Source organism: Nelusetta ayraudi, unplaced genomic scaffold (genome assembly GCF_046127955.1).
Source record: "Nelusetta ayraudi isolate G7.1 ecotype Tasmania unplaced genomic scaffold, CSIRO-AGI_Nayr_v1 ptg000021l, whole genome shotgun sequence".
NCBI classification, from domain to species: Eukaryota; Metazoa; Chordata; class Actinopteri; order Tetraodontiformes; family Monacanthidae; genus Nelusetta; species Nelusetta ayraudi.
The window spans coordinates 1,405,596-1,425,277 of record NW_027466071.1 but is presented as its reverse complement, the minus strand read 5'-3'; the positions used below and the strand labels follow the sequence as shown (position 1 = coordinate 1,425,277).

Here is a 19,682-nt window from a genome sequence, read left to right as displayed (position 1 = left end):
AATCAACGGCGAGTGAAGGTGGCATGTCGGAGGAGGATTGTGGGAAGGAAAAACAAATTCACGAAGCAAAGAAAAAAAGGGGAGGAGAAGGAGGGGGGCGGGGGGGGGTCAAAGAAGAAGAAGACGGTGGGAGGGGAAGGAGGGTGAGTGAGGAGGTGGGAGGGAGGGAGGGAGAGAGGGAGGGAGAGGCCCGGTGACCTCACATGACATGTGACGTGGGCTCCACCACTCAGAGGAGCACGTGTGTGCGTCTCTCTGTTTGGAGAATGGCGAGGAGGATGCAGATGCACTGTGGCTTCTCAGCCTCTGACTAGCGGTGGGGGGAGGAGGAGAGGACAGCCGAGCTGAGCCGAGGCAGACCAGACCAGACCAGACCAGACCAGACTGGGGGGGGGGGCGCCGGGCCGCCTACTGCTGCTGCTGAGAGGAACCCAGAGAAACCTCAGAGCTTCAGCGCCACAGAGGACCACAAACCCAGGGCGCTCGCCGCCACCGCCGCCGGACCAACTCCTCCGCCGCCGTCGGCCGGGACTCCTGTAAAAGGTAGGGCCTCCTCCCTCCCCCACCCTCACCCTCACCCCCCCCCCCCCCCCCGAACCGCCCCCACCCCCTCACCCCCTCCACCCCTCATTCATCTGCAGCCCTCTGCGAGTCCACCTGCAGCCTCGGTAGTTGCACATCATCGCCCCGGTGTCTCCTCCCGTTGTCGCGTCTCCCTCTGACCATCTTTTCCTCCCACACACACACACACACACACACAAACACACACACACACAAAAGAAAGGAAGTAGAAGAAGTAGTAGAAGACGAGTCTTGCTGCTGCTGCTGCTGCTGCTGCTGCGAACTCATGCCGCTGTGCTCTCTGCAAGCTTCTGCGGCTTGGGAATTCCTGTGGTAGTCACAAACCCCCAGATTCTTGGTAGCAGAGCGCCTGCGAGCTCCAGGAGTTTCACTCCCCAACCCCGTCCCCCACCTCTCCACCCCCTCCCCGACCTCCGCCCCCTCCCAGCCCAACCACCCCGTTGTCGCCGTCGTCCCTTTTTTCTCGCTCCTTCCTCACATTTTCTGCGACTTGACCGGCGCCCTCCCTCCCTCCACCATCCTCCAGGTCGGCTGCAGCCAGCAAGCTCTTCCCCCCTCCGCCCGATGGCGTCCAACAGCATCTTTGACTCCTTCTCCAGCTACGGTGGCAGCGGTCTGCTCAGGGGTGAGTGCCGATTTTGACCTCCCCCTCCTCCTCCTCCTCCTCCTCCTCCTCCTCCTCCTCCTCCTCTCTTGACAGAGCAGCCGATCACAGCAGCTACCGTAGTGAACCCAAACTTGACACTTTGGAGGAACAAACAAAAAAAACGAGGGAGACGCTCTGCTGCTTTCCACGGCACTCACATCACGACCGCATGCAGCTGCGTGCACCACACAGGTGGCTTCTTCATCACAGAATAAATGCATAAGACAAACCCATAAAATAAATTTGCCCACCATCATTACAAAAGCATTCAATCATGGAGAGCACCATTCACCACCCTCCCCACTCTTCCTCCTCTCTTCTCTTCTTCCTCCCATCCAATCGGGGTTCGGGGTATTTGACAAGACTCTGAGCCAAAGCAGCAACCAAAAAACAAGCGTGTTCACATGTGGCAGCTGCTCCGCTCCTGGTTCCTTTTTGGTTGTGCGAACACGTTGGTCTCTCTGCGTCCACAAAGCAGCAGCAGCAGCAGCAGCAGCAGCAGCAGGGCCCGCCTCACTCTGGGCTCTGCGCAGGGCAAGCCCCACTCGACTGACACGCTTCTTAAATGCCTCTCTTCCTCTTCCTCGCCCACTCCCGTCTTTCTCCGCAGGATGTGATGGAGTAGCGCCATAATGGGATCCTCACCACAGACACTCATTACAGAGCGCAAACTCCCGTCGCGAGAATGCGAGTTAGCGGGCTCCGCGCGACTCAGCCCTTTACTGGAACACAGCAATACAGTAAAAGAGAATGGTGGAGGGAGAGGGGGAGGGGGTAAAACAACAAAGAAAAAAACATATTAGGCCGTCTCACTCTGCTTTACTTCCAGGAGGTACTTTTGGTCTGTGCGGTGAGGTGAGTGCACTATACTCGCAGCAGACGCTTAACGCCCGGGGGCCTCGCTGGAGGAGCCATTTGTTGCCATGGCGAATCCAATCAGGCGCCCCGTTTTTTTTTTTTTTTCCCCTGCGCAAATAACGAGGCTCTTAAGTATCGGAAGAAAAAAGTCGGAGAAACTTTGACCCAGTCGACTTCGAGCGCTCCAAGGCGACGGGGTTTTCACTCTGGTCGGTCTCAGAGGCTGCTGCCAGCCTGACGACACGATGGGGGCCTCGACTCTCACTGCTACCACCCCCACCCCCACCCCACCACCCCCGCCCTCCCACCAACACACCCCCAACTAAACTACCCCCACCCCCGCTATTCGTCACGCGACCGCCGCGACGGCCACCCCAAAAGGCAGCGGCTCGAAAACAAGGTCTGCCTCCCAATTAAGGGCCTCGTCGCTGCGTTAATTAGAGGCAGCCGCAGGAGAAGCACTACCAGCTCATAATTGTTTGCAGAGGATATCTTAAAAATCTCTGGAGCCTCGCGCGCAGACATGCAGTCGCAGGACGGAGACAGCCGAGGCCCACACGCTCGCTACATCTGTCTCTCGCATGAGAACAAACTACGCCACCCCTCCCCTCCACACCCCCGCCCGCCCCCCGATATCCTCCGCTGGAACCGCAGCGACAAGAGGTTGACGTCCCAGTGTTCTCACAGCTTCTAGCAGACACCCCCCTTGGCATCCATCGTTTCCTCCCGACAAGAGGCTCGGGCCTCCTTCCACCCGGGTTTTCTTTCTTTCTTTCTTTCTTTCTTTCCCTGCCCTCCATAAAAAAAAAACCTGGAAATCTGTGTCTCCTTTATCTGTTCGCTGTTTGCAGATTAAGGGCGTCACTGATCCCGGGCCTCTTGCGAGAGCTGTTCATCAGCCTCGCGAGTCATGCCAAACCCCATAGTAATGTGCTCCTTTGGGCGGCCTGACTTTAATTTCGAACCCTACCAGGGAGCGGAGAGCGAATGTAGGAGAGGAAAAAAGAAAAAGAGACGTAGGTCCAAAGAGAGAGAGAGGAAGCGTGCGTTTAAAGCTGTAATTATCCATTGGAAATCATTAGAGAATATGCAATATCCTTTACAATTGGTTCTGTCAGGAGACTGGAACCAAACTGCAGGGGAACAAAGGCTAACGGTCATTAAATAGCCCCGTTCAATCTGAGAGGATACCAAATTAGGACTACCTCGTGTAAGCAAAATACCCCAGCGGTTAGTTTAACAACTTGCATTACAGACGCAAAGCAATTTGGAGTTTCCTTTCACGACTCAAATCAAACTAAAATAGAAAAGAATTGGTTGAAGAAAATCAGAGGACTATAATATGTCTGGGTTACTTAACTTATACTTACTTCTATGTCACCTAAAAACCTCTCTGACATTATTTTAGATTTGTAATAAAACAGCCAATACAAAAATTTGATTTTTTAATTTTTTTTTTTTATTTCTCTTTGGGTGAGACCAGTGTCACTAGCTGCATTTTCATTACCCCTTGAATTGTGCGAAATCTAAATACCACAATAAAAAAAAACTGGTAATGGAAACACCTACATTTTGAAAAAGCTCCGAAATATTGCTCAAGTGTCATGGAAACACTTTTGAAAATGGTGCGTTATGTTTGGACGGAGGAGGAGGAGATGTAATATTTAATAAATATTTGATATTTAATCAAAGAGAAACATGTAACAACCATTCTTGACAGCAAACAAACGTAAACAAACAAAAGAAAACGTAAAATCTCGTCCCACGAGATTTATGAGAATTACGGCTTATGTGCTTCAAACCATTGAATGGAAACACCTGCAAATCACAATTGTAATTTGCTGAAATTTTAAAAACATTGCTTTTATTTGCGAAAAACTGTAAAGGAAACGCAGCTACTGGTGTGTAATTAAAATATCAGCAAATTAACTCCCCTTAACCCCCCCCCCCCCCCCTCCCCACACACACACACACACACACACACACACACACACACACACACACACACACACACAGGTACACCCTAGGTGTTATATTGGCTTTACATTACTTTACATTGGAAACACATTTCAGCGTCTGGCAGTGGAGACAAAGAGCACATGTAAGCATGTGATGTGCGACATCAGATGCACATCGCGTGAGAAGTGAGAGAACGGCTCACCTCAGAAACCTCAGTCCTGAGCTGAAGCTCGAGAGACGAGAGACATTGGTGCACGCGCACGCGTACACGCACACGCACACGCACGCACACACACACACACACACACACACACACACACACACACACACACACACACACACACACACACAGCATGTGACACCCAGTGAACAACAGTGGCAGAGGGAGCCGATAAGCAGAGCAGCTGCCATTCTTGTGGCGTCCCGGTGGGGGGGGTTATTCTTCTCCAATGGCGGGGGGGTGGGAAGCTACTCGCTTTGACGATGACTTGGCTACGAAACGCGAAAAACAGTAAAGAGAGAGAGAGACTGGGAGCTTTTGCGTCAACGGGCCGTTAATCTGATGCAGACTCGCAGTGCCGCTGCCGCTGCACCCGTTCACTGATAATAACCACAAAACGAGGCTACACCTGCTAACCTTCACTCGGCGCAGCCGCCGTTTAATCAGAATGAAAAAAGACGAGATCCTCCGAGGCGCACGGCGTTAGTTTGTGTGCGTGCGTAGGTGTGTGCACGTGTGAGTGTGTGAGTGTGTGTGTGTTTTTAAAGCAGCCAGCTCCAAAAAAAGCAGTGGACTTTCACCCTGTGAGGCAGGATTGTATAAACTTTAGTGAGTTTTCCAATCCAGACGTATGGGCGCTATTTGCATCAGGTGGGTTTGGGGGAGCGGCGGGGGGGGGGGGGGTGTTCGTGGGTGGGGGCACCTGGTTTATACCAGCTGGTGTGCGTGGCGGGGTCAGATCCTTGGCCCGCTATCTGTCGCCGCGTTTCCCTCAGCATCGGCAGGGAAGAAGGCCACTGAGTTTCCCTGCAGGCGGTTTTACACCAGGCTCGGCTTTTTACGGCGTTGGGCCGTCGGGAGCCAGCTTCCTTTGTGGCTGAGAAATAAGGCCTTAGTTTATTAGGGTGGGAACGCTTTTATACGTTTGGCTTATTGCGCGGCATGAATGGAAGTGATGGCTTGCGTGTGTTAGTGTGTGCGTGTGTGTGTGTGTGAGTAACACGCCATGCCTCATCGCAGTCGCGGCGAGGGTTCTTTTTTTGGGAAGGATCTCTGCGTGGCGGCCCGCTCGCTTGTACGAGACCTAAAAAGGTCGGCGAGTGGCCCGACAGACACGTGCGAGAAAGGGAAACTGGAAACGTGAATGAGTCAGCCGTGAGTTTGCCATCCAACGCCAAAACAAAAGCCACTGATAAATAGAAAGGAAAAAAAAAAAAAAAAAAAAGTCGCTTCGCACAGAAGCTCCGAAATGAAAGAGAAGCTGTAAAATTGACGAAAACAAATGGCCCGCCGCTGTCGCGCGTATTAATAGGAAAGTTGTGTGCGAAAGATTTCCCCTCCTTTTTCGAATTAACATGTTTACATGAAGCCCGTTGAAAATTCCCTGCCGAGTGTGAGGCCCAGCGGAGTGAAGCCAGAAGCAGGGAGGCCGGGGCAGAGGACGCGTAACCAGATATTAGAGTTTCAATAATCTCCAGTCAAACGCAAATAATAGAAAACTCATGACGGCCAGAGAGAGAGAGAGGGAGGGAGGGAGAGAGGGAGGCAGGAACCCTGCGTCCAGCTTAGCCGCGTATGATATCTATTTATAAAACTCCGAGGGCATGTTGGATAGAAGGAATGTTCTGGACTTGATTAGGGCTGTAAACGCTTTTTGGGAGGTACTTATTTACTTTTGGGTCCGTCTCGCCGTTTTTACCGTCTGTCAACACGGCTTTATGGGGAACACTCTCAGGGGTTGCCTCTGAGATGGCTTCCAGGTAGCGCATGCACAGTGGGCGTGCTGATTATGTGGTCAGCTAATCCCAAACCTGCCCACGCCCTCGTAGCGCCGAGCGGCTCCGGCAGAGAGGCCTCACCGTTCACCGGTCAAGGTTTTAGTCGCGCTAAGTGCGGCCATAAATACAATTTTCTGGTGGTCGGCGAGCGACCGCAGGGGTCGGATTCTTTACGGCGCGTTTGATGATATGGACTTTCATGTTTTCTTTCTGTAGGGTTTCTGTGTTTGGGAGGTGGTGGTGGTGGTGGTGGTAATACCTGAGATCTTGGAGCTCGTTAACAGGATCCGTAGCTGAGCAAACGCATTTTCACTGAGGGTCAGCATTCAGCGTTATGGCTGCCCTCAAGAGGCCCGGTTGTAACTGGAAAACTGTGGAATTTCTATCACTTATACAGACGTAATATGTCCATTTCTGGCGATTATTAATATAAGTGTCTGACAAAGTGGCACAACTCCTGAAAAGTTGGGATCTTAGACTTTTGGGTGAAATTCAGGTGAAATTTAAAGTCGCGTCACAGTGAAATTATATCATGAAAGTATTTGACAGTGCAATACAACGTATGGGAAAAAGCAGCTGACAAGAGTGGTGGCTACACCGCCACAAACATGGTTATGTCTCAATAGCTCGTCATGTGACCTTTGCCTCTTTGACTTGGTCTTTTGACATGGTGTCACAATGCGGACAGCATGATGAAGACGCCTGTTCAAATACAAACTGAAACCAGAATATTCAACGTTCAATGCATGGATCAGACGCTTGTGTTTGTGATTACTGTGGTCTGTCCCCTTGCTAATTGCGTGTTATCCAATAAGTAGTGAAGCATTGAACAGTTGGACATGTTTATTCAAAAAGCTTAGAGAATGTCAAATTAGCTTCACCTGTAAATGTTAAAGTACATTTTAGATGCATTCCAAAATTTCACCGCAAAGACAAACGTCCCTCCGATTTTCTGAGCTATATGTTTCAGTTTGCGTACACATAAGTCTTGAAATAATTTAAAGTTTAATGAAATTCTTCAATTCATCACGTTAAGAAATCTACATTAATCCACAGATGGAATGTTTCAGGCCAATACAGGCAAACATCACCAAACACACGTTACTGCATTAACTCTGCTTTACTGCCATCTTTTGTCATTTGGGTCATTTTGGGAAGATATGTGGGCATTTCTCATTTCCACACGTTGGAGGGGAAAACATTCCACTGATGTGGAAACACTGGAATCTAGCGACTGTGACTAAAATGGAGCGCTGTGGGAAATGTAGTTTATGGTCAACTTTCACATGGCAGCAGCATCGATTACAATTCCAATGCAATCGCACATCTTTAAACCTCTAAAACTTTGACGTAAACACGTAAGTGATCCATCTTGTACTTCTGCATTACTTTTAAAGCGTGGTGACCGAAAATATTTGTTTCGAAGGAAGGAAGCGTCCAGATGTGATTCAAGTGACGCAAGAGGAATATCCTATCGTCACTGCCTCAGAAATCGAAAACAGGAACACAGTCCCCGTTGCCATAAGAGCACACACATCCTCAAAATGCTTGCGTAATACCGACAACTAATGTATATATACATATATGTGTGTGTGTGTGTATGAAAAGACTTTTATCAGATTTTTTTTTTTTTTTTTAAATGATGTCTTTAACAGATGGAGCCTTCTCCGTTCCTCAGACCCATGTTATCCTTTGTTTACAAGGTGATAATAGTTCAAATAAGACCCGAGTCAAAGGATTATATCCACATCCGTCTTATTAGCCTCCTGATGATCTCATTTGTCCTGCGCGGTGGACGACCGTATTGAGGAAAAGCTCCTCTCGCGAAATTGTTTCATAACTTCTTTTGAAAGCTACGCCCTAAACCACAGGGCAGACCCACAGCTAATTGCACGGTACTGCTGGGACTTCAAAAAGACAGAGCGAGAGAGAGAGAGGGTAAGAGAGAGAGGGAGAGAGAAAGAGAGAGAGAGAGAGAGAGAGAGAAGTATCTATAATAAAAAATAATAATATGAACAATATTAACCTGCATTTAGGACATGGAGTTGGTCTGCATTTTCCATTACATGGAGATCATAACGGTTAGGTGCTCTACAAATTTTCAGATCTTTGTTTTTCATACTGGTCTAGTGGAGCATGATTGTCGATCTAAAAAATCCTTTGGACCCGAGTAAAATGTAAAAAAAAACAGCACAAATACTCAATTTTAGCTTCCCGCCAATGTTGGTGCTTCGTGAAGACTTTCCCTATGTTTGGAGCCAGTGAGGTTCAACACTGCGCTTGACTTCAGAGCTTTCTGAAAAGTGGCCCAGGCTCGGGAAGTCCAGCGAGACGGGTTCACTCACAGGCCTGACACACATGTTGTTATCGCCAGCGATGCAGGTGGAGGTTGTTTTTTTAGGCCACCACTCGAGAGTTGTGACCTGCCCCTGACTCACATGTGGTCCACGTGTTGTTTTGGTCCCTCCCTGTTTCGTTTAGCACATATTGACAACAACATCCTTTCTGTAGAAGGTGGAGAAGGTGATGAAGGAAGGACAAGACGAAGAAGAAGAAGAAGGGAAAAAAACAACGCCCATGATTAAGCATGATGTGAACCGCCACGCACTTTTGTTTTTGACATTACAGTTGCATTGGAACCCACAAATTACTTTAATGGCTGGGCACGAGATCTGGTCGGCAGCACATAAAATGACTCAAACTTATGGAGATTCCACATGTTCAGGGATGTATCAGCACCCTGCGCGTGTGTGTGCGAGAGAATGCGTCTGGGCGCATGCGTGTGTGCATCTGTGCGACTGCGCCTGTTCCTTTCCTCTCATGAGACGGAGCACAGGAGGAACAGAAGGTTTTATTTTATCATGTGTGAAAGTTTAACAAAGATCTGAGGCCCGGAAGAACTCATTCTGTCACCATCAAAGGAAGAAAAGAAATATTTTTCAAAGGCAATAAAAAAAAAAAAAGGAGCGAATCTCCGCGCATCATTATGTGCGACTTTAATCGAGCTGGAAAACATCCGCACGGCTCGTCCCTCTTCCCATAAGCAATGAAGGAGAAAGAAAAAAAAAAAAAAAAAGAGCTTAATTACGGTGGAGAAAAAAAAATGCAGATAATGACAGGATGCGAGAGGCTGCAGGCTGAGAAATGTTTTCGGATTCTCTATTTTCCCTTTTCTCACTTAACTTGTTTACATACACATAATTGTTTGCGCCATAATAAAACGTGTTTTTTGGGGTGGCTTCCACGTCTCGACATAACTGGGATTCCACTTTATGGGAGGTTCGGCAATTCAACACTGGAATTTGCAGTGGTCGCCCCCCCCAGTCTGTTCACTGGGGTGGACAAATCAACAGCTGGGCTAAACTCGCAGACTGTCCTAATGAGGATCTACGCACACTTCCAAAATCTTTTTCATTGTTGTTCTCTTTTTTTTCCCCGCCCACGGCAGGATGTTATCTCAAGGCCACGATCGCAGTGCAGCGCGCACGTTCCAGCGTTATGAGCCGACCTGCGAGCTGGACGATTTCACACGAGATGAGTTTTGCATTTTGAAGACACGTTGACGCGAGTCCCCTTGGCGATAACAGTAGCAGCTTTCTTCCTTCTCTGCGTCGCCGGCGTCCATCGATTCAGTGGAGCCGACGTTCTACAATTTCACCCTCGCGTCAAGCTGTGCAAATATAAGCTCGTGCGCTGCCAGCGCACTCGACCGCTCCGGCACGCTTTGTAGCTTGTGTCTGGAGGCGTCGTACTCTGCTGTAACTGACAGGCTGAAAATGTAATAAAAAAATAAAAAAAAGCCCCAGAAAAATGTATATTAAAAAAAAGCTCTGGTAATGGGACACTGTAACCCAAGTGACTGAGGTCAAACACACACACACACACACACACACACACAGTCAGAAAAATGTTTTTGCTACAAAATGAAAATCAAGACCATCAAATCTTGTTATATACTTACTTCTATGTCAGGCACTCGGTGAGCGACCCATGAAACGAGAGCAAGCAAACGTCAGTGTCTCGCTCGGCAGGCTCACTTCCCTATTGGCTCGCTCGGATGCACCGTGCCAGGGATTTCCCCAGAATTTCGTAAAAAAAGAAGTGGCTCCCGCATCTCTTCTCGACAAGTCTGTCTGCCGTGAGGTCACGTCGTCTGTCGCCCAGACGGTTCTCACGGCTCGAGCAGCGGCCGCCGTCACGAGCTGGAAGGTACCAGGGTTCACTTCACTTACACACACACACACACACACACACAGACGCAGACACACACCACTGTCGGCCTGAGATTCTTTCTTTCCACCCTCACCCCCGTGCTGAGTCAGAGAGGAGCAGCGCATGTCAACATGATGACCGTGACGTTTTCCCACTCTAAGTGCCGTCTGACCTCATCGTAATAACCGGTCGGCGCTAACACATGCTTTGGCCGAAGCTCTAGTCCAGCAGAATTACCCGCACCGTGACAACACGGCAAAGGACTTAAGTGAAAAACATCGTCCGGCTGCTTTCTTCGTGTTGTAAAAAAATCTCAGTGTCTCAGGTTCAACGGAGCCATCAATGACCAAAAGAGAGATTCTTAAAACCGTTGCACTAGGAGTCGCCGATTCACATTCTGACTGTCCTCTCCTCACAGTCCCATTTTATGCACGGAATTCACTTCATCAGTGTTTCTGAACAGTGAAACACAGTTTTCACTTTCTTTACAGGAATTTGAAATTCCCACTTCATATATGAAAACAGTCTGGTGACATTTTTGGTGAGAGGAAATCCCATGAAAATTCCTCACCTTTTTTTGCCACATTGCATTTTCTCTCCCGCATGTGAAAAAGCGGTGGAGGCGAAATGTCAACGCTCTAGAAATGACAGTCACCCAACCTTTGCTTCTTTTGCTTTCGCCGCCTCTCAGAAAGTGCGCAGTGAATCGAAACTTCTGGAAATCAGTGTTGTGTGGTGTCCCAGAGGGTGCGGCAACCTCCCCGACACTGCTTTCAGGTCAGCGAAAATGTGACTTTGCAACTAACAGCCAGGTGTTGGAGTTTTGGAGGAGGGTGTAAAGTTCAGGGTTCTCTGCCGAAGAAGATGATCTGAAGATTATCTTTGACAGGATGGCAAATCGAACGGTGGCCTCCATGTTCTGACAATGCTTGGTTAGTAGAGAGACATTTGCGTTAGACAGGCTCTTCAGCCTTGAACACAACCCTTCCCCTCTAATCAACTTGATGACATAAGAGGCAGACAGCAAGGCCAGTCATTGCCGTCGGTATTCGAGTTTGATTAACCTAATCACGGGGCGACGCCGGGCCTCCGAGGCTCCTGATTGGGTTTTACAAACGCTCCTTGTCACCGTTGTGTCATTAGCGCGTCGTTAAACTGCGGCCACCTTGACGTGGGGCAGCGACGCGCTGCGCCTAAACACAGCAATCAGGGGATTAGTGTGCAGTCGCGGCAAAGCCTCGATCGACGTCGGAGCCTGTGAGTCAAAGGAGGAGAAAGTCCAACCTTATTATCGCCGGGCTCCACGTGGCCGCAGCTGCGAGTCGTACGCGGGCGTCGCCGCCGCCGATTAGCAGCGCGGACGGAGAGAAGGAAACATTCAGTGGCCTCAGACACGCGGGTTTCCCTGCGGTCGGTTTTTCCCGGACTCCAATTAAGCCGAGCCCCCGCGTTTGGCTGAAGCGCTGATTTTAATGGAGTAACTCCACCGAAAACAAGTTTGAGCCTCCGATTAGGGTCTGCTTCATCTCAGAGCGGCAGCCGCAGACATCGCACGGCACAGACTCACTGTTTGTTTTCTTTTTTGACTCGGTGTGAAATCAGCTGGGATGATCGACGACAAACTTGGCGATGGGCGCGACGCCATCACGCGTCCAGCTGCCTCTCCTGAGCTCCTTCGCCGACACCGCTCCCTCGCTCCCTCGTGATGAAAAGCACAGCCGAGTATTTTCCAAGAGCCGTCTAGTCTCGTGCCCGAGGCGCGGACAGCTGACGAGGAAAAGCAGCGCCGCTGTTCCTGCCTGGATCTGGTCAGATTTTTAGTTTTGCCTGTGCCAGGAGAGGCGGAAACCTTCTGGGGAAAAAAAAAAAAAAAAAAGGCAAACGAACGCCAACGAAGTGTTTGGATGTGCTTTGAAGTGCGCTCGCCGGGTGACAGAACCTGGAATGACCCTCGTTTAAAGAGTCGGTTAGCGACGGTCGGGACTGATTTACTGTACGCGGCACCAACTCGCGGGGGGGTTTTTTTCCGCACGCGGCTGCGACGTGTTTGGGAGAGTTTGCCTCCAGAAAACCACGTGAAAATAAGTGCGCGGAACGATACATCTGGACCGCCGCCTGGTTTTCGCAGAGACTGGGGTTTTTCTCTCTTCTTAGAACACGAGCCATTCGTGCGACATACCTCGTTCGCCATTTCTAAGTACAGAGGATCCAGCGGGGCCGGAGGAAAAAAATAAAAATTAAAACATGTGGCTTTTGTTGCGCCGGGGAACGAGCGAGGTGCATTCCATGTCGGCGCCACATCAAAAAGCTCCCACACGCAACTGAGGCGGAGGACCATCGCGTCCGCCCGCCCGCCCGCTCGTCCATCAATTAACTCGGGGGATCTAAAAGTGACGCTTCACCTGCTTCACGCCCCGCTCTCTGGCGCTCCTGCACTTTTCCTGACTCGTCGTGCCTTCTTTCCCCCTCCAGAGGACGGCCACACTGGCGAGTACAAAAGGGGGTATTGTTCCCCTGGTGAAAATGTGGTTTACAGGCTCGGCTGCTCGCTGGAAGCCATGCATGCGCGCTTCCTAATATTCTGGCCCACATGCAATTTCATTTTGAGGAGAACACTCCTGCCTCTTGGGAGGGGCGGGGAGTGCGGGGGTGCGAGGGGTTTGCCTTGCAACTTATTTTTTTCAACTGCCAGACTCAGGCTCCCCTAGTAGCGTTGTAGTGAAGACCGCACCAACCAAGACTAAGACATTTTCAAGACTAGAGATTATCGAGATCAAGACAAGACCAAGACTTATTATATCAAAGAAAAATAACAACAAAACAGAGAAAAATGACCAGTATCTTTTTTTTTAAATAGAAGTTTGCTTCTAAATCGAACAGCAACATCTCTTTTCAGCGAGGTATCTTTTAATAATTTTCTTTCACATTTTGCTGCTTTGCCAACTAGTTTGAACCAAACTTTACTTCACAAAATGAAAAAACAAATTCACTAAGGCATAAGGGGGTGTGTCACTATGGGTGTCACTAACAGAGCCTAAAACGGCAGCAGCTGGATTCTTTACAGTTATTATCTGTCATTGTGGTGTTGGCTGAGTCTTGACTGTTCTTGATCAAAAATCCTGAGTCCGTCCAGTCTGAGACGAGACCCTTAAAAAGTGGTCTGGAGACCAAGACCAATCTCCAGTACTACAACACTATCCCCTAGCAGCCCCCACCCCCAACCACCCGCCCTCCTCTCCTCCCGCCCGCTCTGGTGGCGCTATATTTGTGTGGGACCGCCACAGACGCAGGCAGCGTTGCCAGTCAAACGTGTGTGTGTGTGTGTGTGTGTGTCGAGCTGTCGGGGAGCGAACGGCTTCCAGCCCTGCAATCTGTCTCCTCTCTTCGTCAGCGCGAGCCGTTTGATCTGACACAGGGGGCTCCGTTGTAGCGGCACAGAGAAGTCTTAACTGCCGCGTGGTGGGACGGCTTCGGCAGTCAGTGTAGCGGGGCCCAGGGAGGAAAAAAAAAGGTTTGCACTCAGTCTGGTTGCAATCTTGGTGTCTGTGCTGTGTATCTATAAATGTCTCTGAGCATTACTTGTCCTCATACGAGGTGTGCGCCTGCCTGCCTGCCTGCGTGTGTGTGTGTGTGCGTGCGCGGTTACAGTTATAAATGCATCGTATCAAAGCCCAATGAGGTGGACGTATTTAGGGGAAAATAAATAACTTGCGGTGCCCCCCCCCCGAGGAGGCAGAGGAACTGTTATCGCGGGCGTTCTGCCGTCCTCTGACACACATACTCCTCGCAGGGGCGATGACCTCATCAACCTGCGCCGTCGTCCGGCAGAGTGGGGCAGATGGCTGGCGGCGGCGTCGGCGGCTGTCGGTGGCGGTGGCGGCGGCGGCAGCTCGGGCTGCAGCTGTCGCTGCAGTGTTTAATGTGGCGGCCGGATGTTGGCAAAGGACTCGGTTGTTCTCTGTGTACTCACACGTAGCAGCCGTCGAGAAGTGGAAGGCAGCGGCAGTGGTGGCGGCTGATGAAAAAGCAGGAGCTGGTGGGGGGGGGGGGGGGGGGGGGGCATGGATGTTTTATAAGAACTGGAAACCGGACTGGCAATATGCAAAGATTTTTCCCAGTGGCCACTCGAGGTACTGCAGCAAAAAAAAAAAGGGCCCCAAAAAGCATTTTTCCCATTTTCCAAACGCGATTCATAGCATGTAGATTATAGCTCATGTAGATTATTTCAGTTATGGTCTTTAAATGGTTTCACCGGAACGAGTTTATTCTCAGCATGACGTCACAACATCGTACGTCCTGTGTCTCAGCTCGTTCTGATTGGCTGCGTGCGTCCTGACGTGTCTGTGAGTGACGTTCTCCAGAATCGTTCTGATTGGCCAAATAGATCACGCGAGTCACAGAGGCATGATGGGAAGTGACACTACTGAGCATGCTCTATGGGCCCATTAATGCAAAAGTCAAAAACTTTTTCGGCGACTGCTCTGGGTGTGCAACTACATTGAAATGAATGGGCCGCCATCTTGGAGTCTGGGGGTGTGTGGGGGTGCGGGGGGTGTTTGGCGGGGATGGGAGTGAGATGAAAGTTTTGTCGCCTGATCGTTGCGCTTTTCATCTGGTGGTGAGAGTCAGGCGACTGTTCAACTGCCGCTGGCAGGAAATCAGGGATGGAGGCGCTACAGGTGTGCGATGGTGTGCGAGCGCGTCGCCGTCGCATTGGCCCGAGGGACAGACGGCAGAGTTTAAGCGATCGGCAGAGCTGGAGGGGAGCCGCGATGTGCTGTGTGTGACAGCTAGCGTGTGTATTGTGTATGTGTGTGTGTCTGTCAAGGGTGTGGGGGTGCTGTCACTTTGGCAACGCAACTGCACATATTGCAGCGATTACCACAGCGGAAAAATGTTTTTCTGCAACATGCAATTACTACAGATTACAGATTGCCATCCTTGCATCAGAAGCTCTCACTGAGAGAGAAGAAACGCAATTCGTCTCCGTGTGCCTCTAGAGTGGAGTGTGAGAGAGTGTGTGAGTGAGTGTGTGTGTGTGTGTGTGTGTGTGTGTGTGGTGTGTGCTGCAACACACAAATAGGCAGACAGAGACAAAGGAAGATGAGAAATGATTACAGCTCGCACTAAAAACCGCAGCTGAATAATGGGGGGGAGTTGATGTATTTATGGGACTCATTTAGATTTAAAAGTCGTACTGAGCACGACTGGGGACTAACAATCCTGCAAAAGAATGAAACCGGTACCCTCAGCCTAAAGAGGGAGAAAATAGACCTGGGTGCAACTCGGGAGCCTCTGCCTGGTGTAGTCTTAGGTCCTGTCCACACGGGAACGTTTTTTTGGCGGAAACGGTGAAGTATTTCACCATTACGGCGGTTCGTCCACACGGCAACGGCGTCTTGGGTCCCCCGACGAAACGGTATTTTTTTTGAAAACGGGTCCCAGCGTGGGAAAATCTGACAATGCCGTTTCGCCGGCTTTTCCTTGTAAAACGATGACGTCATCGCACCGTCACTGTCGTGTGACCGGAAAAAAACACGGCATACGGCGGCACAAACGACAACGATGGCGGCCAGCGGAGTTGTCTTTGTATCGCAGGCGCTTCCAAGATTTTTCGGCAATATTACTACAAAACCTCAGACTCACTTTTTTCCCGCCACTCGCCATTTTTGCTTTCTGTGTGTTTAGTGCGTGGCGGAAATGCCCTCTTTCTAAATCGTGGGTCCAGTGGCTGTGTCAGCGTCTGTTAACAGCGCCACGTTTCGGTGTGGCATACGCACTACATGGTTTTCACCCACCGTTCCGTTTCCATCTGCCAGCGTGTGGACGCGACCTTTTTCGACCCCGGGAAAGAAAAAAAAAAAAAACGGCAACGTTCCCGTGTGGACAGGGCCTTAGTCGTCGTCCTCCGTGACGAGTCAGGAGATCATGTCATTCTGGATCGTGCCAGGGTACAAATCAGCACAAATATCAAAAAGCTTCCTTCAGGTCACACGAAAACAATGCAGGCCGAGAGCGGTGGCCCGCAAGCAAGGCAGGGCCGTATTTACAAACCCACCATCAGATCAAAACTCAACCCCAAGCGCTCCTATAATAGCACTGGGGCCTTTTGGTGAGCTTACCATCCAATGCTACTTTTAGTGGGTTTCCAAAGAATAAACAGGCCTGGAAACCACATCACAGTCTGCTGACTGTCATCGTTGGGTGAGTGTACCCGACAGATGATGTGAGGGCGGAGCCACGGTGACATTGGGGAGGGGGGGGGTTACGTGGAGTTCCCCCCCAGGACCACCCCCTCCCTTCCGCCCGCCGCGGGTGTGGTGGCATGTCACTGAAGTGCAACTGCAAAGATAGGCAGAGGACGGGGAGTGCAGGGGCCAAACCCCCGAAAGGTAGTGAAGGCATTGCGGTGTTCACCTTGACTTGTTGCTTTTGGGTGGGTTATTGTGATCAGTGAAGCCACGAGTCGTGTTTCTTTTAATGTTTTTTTTCTTTTTGAAAAGGGAGGCTGGGTATCTCACTTTCGCACGCATGCGCCTGTGCGCAAACACACACACACACAACATGGTGATAGAATGTTAGCTACATTAAAGAAAGAAAAAGTTTGGACGTGGCCTCAAGCTCAGAATTTATATATTCGTATTAAAAGTGCTGCAACACAAAAAAAAAAAAGAGATCAGCGTTATAAAACTAAACTCAGTTGCATGACATTCTGAGGGCGATGCCAAATTCCTGCAACCATAAATTACCTTCAGTAACGAAACCCCATTGAAGCGAGATTGTAACACAGTTTAATGTGTACTGTTGTTCAGTGGGCAGTCGTAATTTTTTAGTTTGCGTGACAAATGCTCACTTGCGGGAAAAGTACAGCCACAGTGAAAAAGACAAAAACCTGTCTGCTCAGTCGAGTTCCGTTGAGTTCAACCTTAAAAGAGAATTCACACAGTGATGTTTCCCTAAACCTTGACATTTGTGTCACACAGTTCAATAACATGATTCCTCTTTCAGCACTGAAGCATTAGTCGGACGTAGTCACGGGACACTGACCGGTTTCAATGATGTGGTTTTAAAAAGTCATCAGGTTTCAGAACGACCAAAATTTTCCATCAAACCGTTTCTGCAGCGTGAGCTACTTCTCACTAAGTAGCAGGAATCCCTCAGGCCTGCGCAGCTTACCGTCACATTTTTATTATTGCAAATCCACAAAGAAGTTTACTGAACAGCACAACTATCCTACATGTTGTTCAGGAACAAAATAGGCTGCGCTCACAGGGGAAAACAAAATACTTCTGGTTGTTTACAGAGACTTCAACTCATTTTTTTTGCGGTGTAATCATTGTGAAACCGTGACATTTTTTCTCGAGGTCGTCAGAACCTGACACAAGCCAATACCTTTCAGTTGGAGCCGAGTACCTGGTTTGCAGCAAACTGGGGGTCATTAATCCCCATTTAAAAATATACATATGTTAGAATTAGGGATGCACAATTTACAGACTCACTCACTTCGTGTTAATTTCACCTGAAGTCAGATTCGGAAAGTTGTTAAACAGTCTGATGGAACAAAAAGATGCAGCACATTCTTCCCAGATTAACAAAGTCATTGGCGAAGAAGGAATCCTCCTCGAGAGATTGCGCTTCACACCCCGGCGTACGAAAGCCACGCAACTGTCAAACTCGTCTCATGATTTATTCAGGGCACAATGGGGTCGAGCGCACGTGAAAATGAACGCTCCTTCCGTCGAACTTCGTTTACATTCAGCAGCAAGAAATTGAGACGCGCTCGGAGTCGTCCCTCAGCAGCCATTACACGCTGCTCAATTGATTCGTAAACCCCCGGCTCTGTTCTGCACCTTTTATACAGTCTGATATTAAAGATGCATGAGATGAACGTGCTCCTCATCTCGCGGCTCACATGCAAACTGGCTGCTGCATTTTCGGGGATGTGAGCGTCCTCTCCATCATTTGTTGTAGAGCATTTAGTCAAAGGACCTGGAGGAGGGTCATGACACTTCCATGAGTGTCTGGGCAGACTCACATGATGAGGTGAGATTTATAACAAAAAATAAAATAAAAGAAAGCATTGAGAGCTAAAACGGACTTTGAATACACAAGCGCATTCCTTTGACCATTAAAACTAACACAGCAAGCCCCAGTGGAGCGAAAAAATTGCGCATAAATTCATATGATCAAAATAAACCAATGTGTTTCCTATTTTCTCGTCTGAACATCAAAATGGACAAAAAATGGCCGCCAATTGTGATGTGCTGACACATTATGTAATCAAAATTTGAGAGCGAATCAGCCATCAGAGCGGCGAGAGCCTAAAACCCAAACAGTCTGTACCCACTCACTGTTGTTTAAAAGTTTCTCCATATACTTGTGTATATAAACACTCCAACGCTAGAATATGATTTGGCTTTGAAGGGACCGGCACAAATGGCTTTGGCGACTTACATCATGCTCAGAAATCACAGACTCTCTTGTCATATCATGAAGAAAAAGTCCATTTCATAGCGAGCGAGGCCTTGAAAAATTAAGAAGGAAAAAAAATGAAGAGAGATGGAGAGAGAGGAGGGTAAACAAGCCGGGCGTTCCACAGCGACCACAGAATTCATCATTCAGAGAGAGAGAGAGAGAGAGAGAGAAAAAAAACCCGAGACCCAAAAGTAGATCTTATTTAATCCAACAGGAATAAAACTCGATTTCACAGAAGTCGTCCATTCAGAACCTCATATTTCCACTCAGCAGAAACCCTCGGCTGAAATCCGAGCAGACACTTTTCGGAAGGAATGCATTCGGCGGGTTGAGGGCCGAAGCTCGCCCTGTAATTTGTGAATGTACAGAAATATGCGACTGCCGCAACTCCTCTAAAGATAGAAATCTTTGTCTTATGTCATCGACGAACCTCAAACTATTTCTAATTGCCCCCATAGCCCCCTTTTTTCTCCCCAAATGAATAGCTACCCATCCAAAGGGCTTATGTGTGCGCGTCTGAAAATAGTCCCGGAGTTTACGCCGGATGGGAGATCATATTTGGGGGGAAAGAAAAATAAAATAAAAAGAATTGGGGGTTGGGTTGGGGTGCAGTGGGGAGGGGTGGCTTGCATCCGAGCGTCCTCATGTTCAAAGCCACTTGAAAGTGGCACCGAAAGCTGTGTGGGTGGCATTTAGAGGCAGGTATACGTTTACTGACTCCAAAGGCTTCCACTGGTTTCTCCTCAAAAGGAGATCACACTCATAATGAGCTTTATAATGTGACTCATTGCACGTAAAAAAAAAACAAAAAACCCAGACTACTAAGTGAGCTTGCCATGGTTTGGGGACTTTGGAAACTCCAAGAGCCTTCAGCAACTGCTCAGTGGGACCGCTTCACGTCCCATTGAGCAGCACTGGATCGGAACTTCACTTCGCCGTGTCTTCCTTAGCC

At 49.2% G+C, this 19,682-nt stretch overlaps 1 protein-coding gene across 2 annotated transcripts in view; it reads left to right on the top strand.

Moving 5' to 3' along the window:
- Nucleotides 1-326: 326 nt before the first annotated feature.
- Nucleotides 327-19,682, top strand: part of runx3 (RUNX family transcription factor 3) — a 52,722-nt gene continuing 33,366 nt past the window's right edge. Inside the window, exons 1-2 of one of the 2 annotated variants that reach the window (XM_076027581.1) lie at nucleotides 327-543; nucleotides 1,109-1,207. In XM_076027581.1, the coding sequence (XP_075883696.1) occupies nucleotides 1,147-1,207 (61 nt within the window). In that variant the 5' untranslated portion in view covers nucleotides 327-543; nucleotides 1,109-1,146. Of the gene's footprint in view, nucleotides 544-1,108; nucleotides 1,208-19,682 lie in introns of those variants that run through there. The other variant, XM_076027580.1, reaches the window with a different exon arrangement.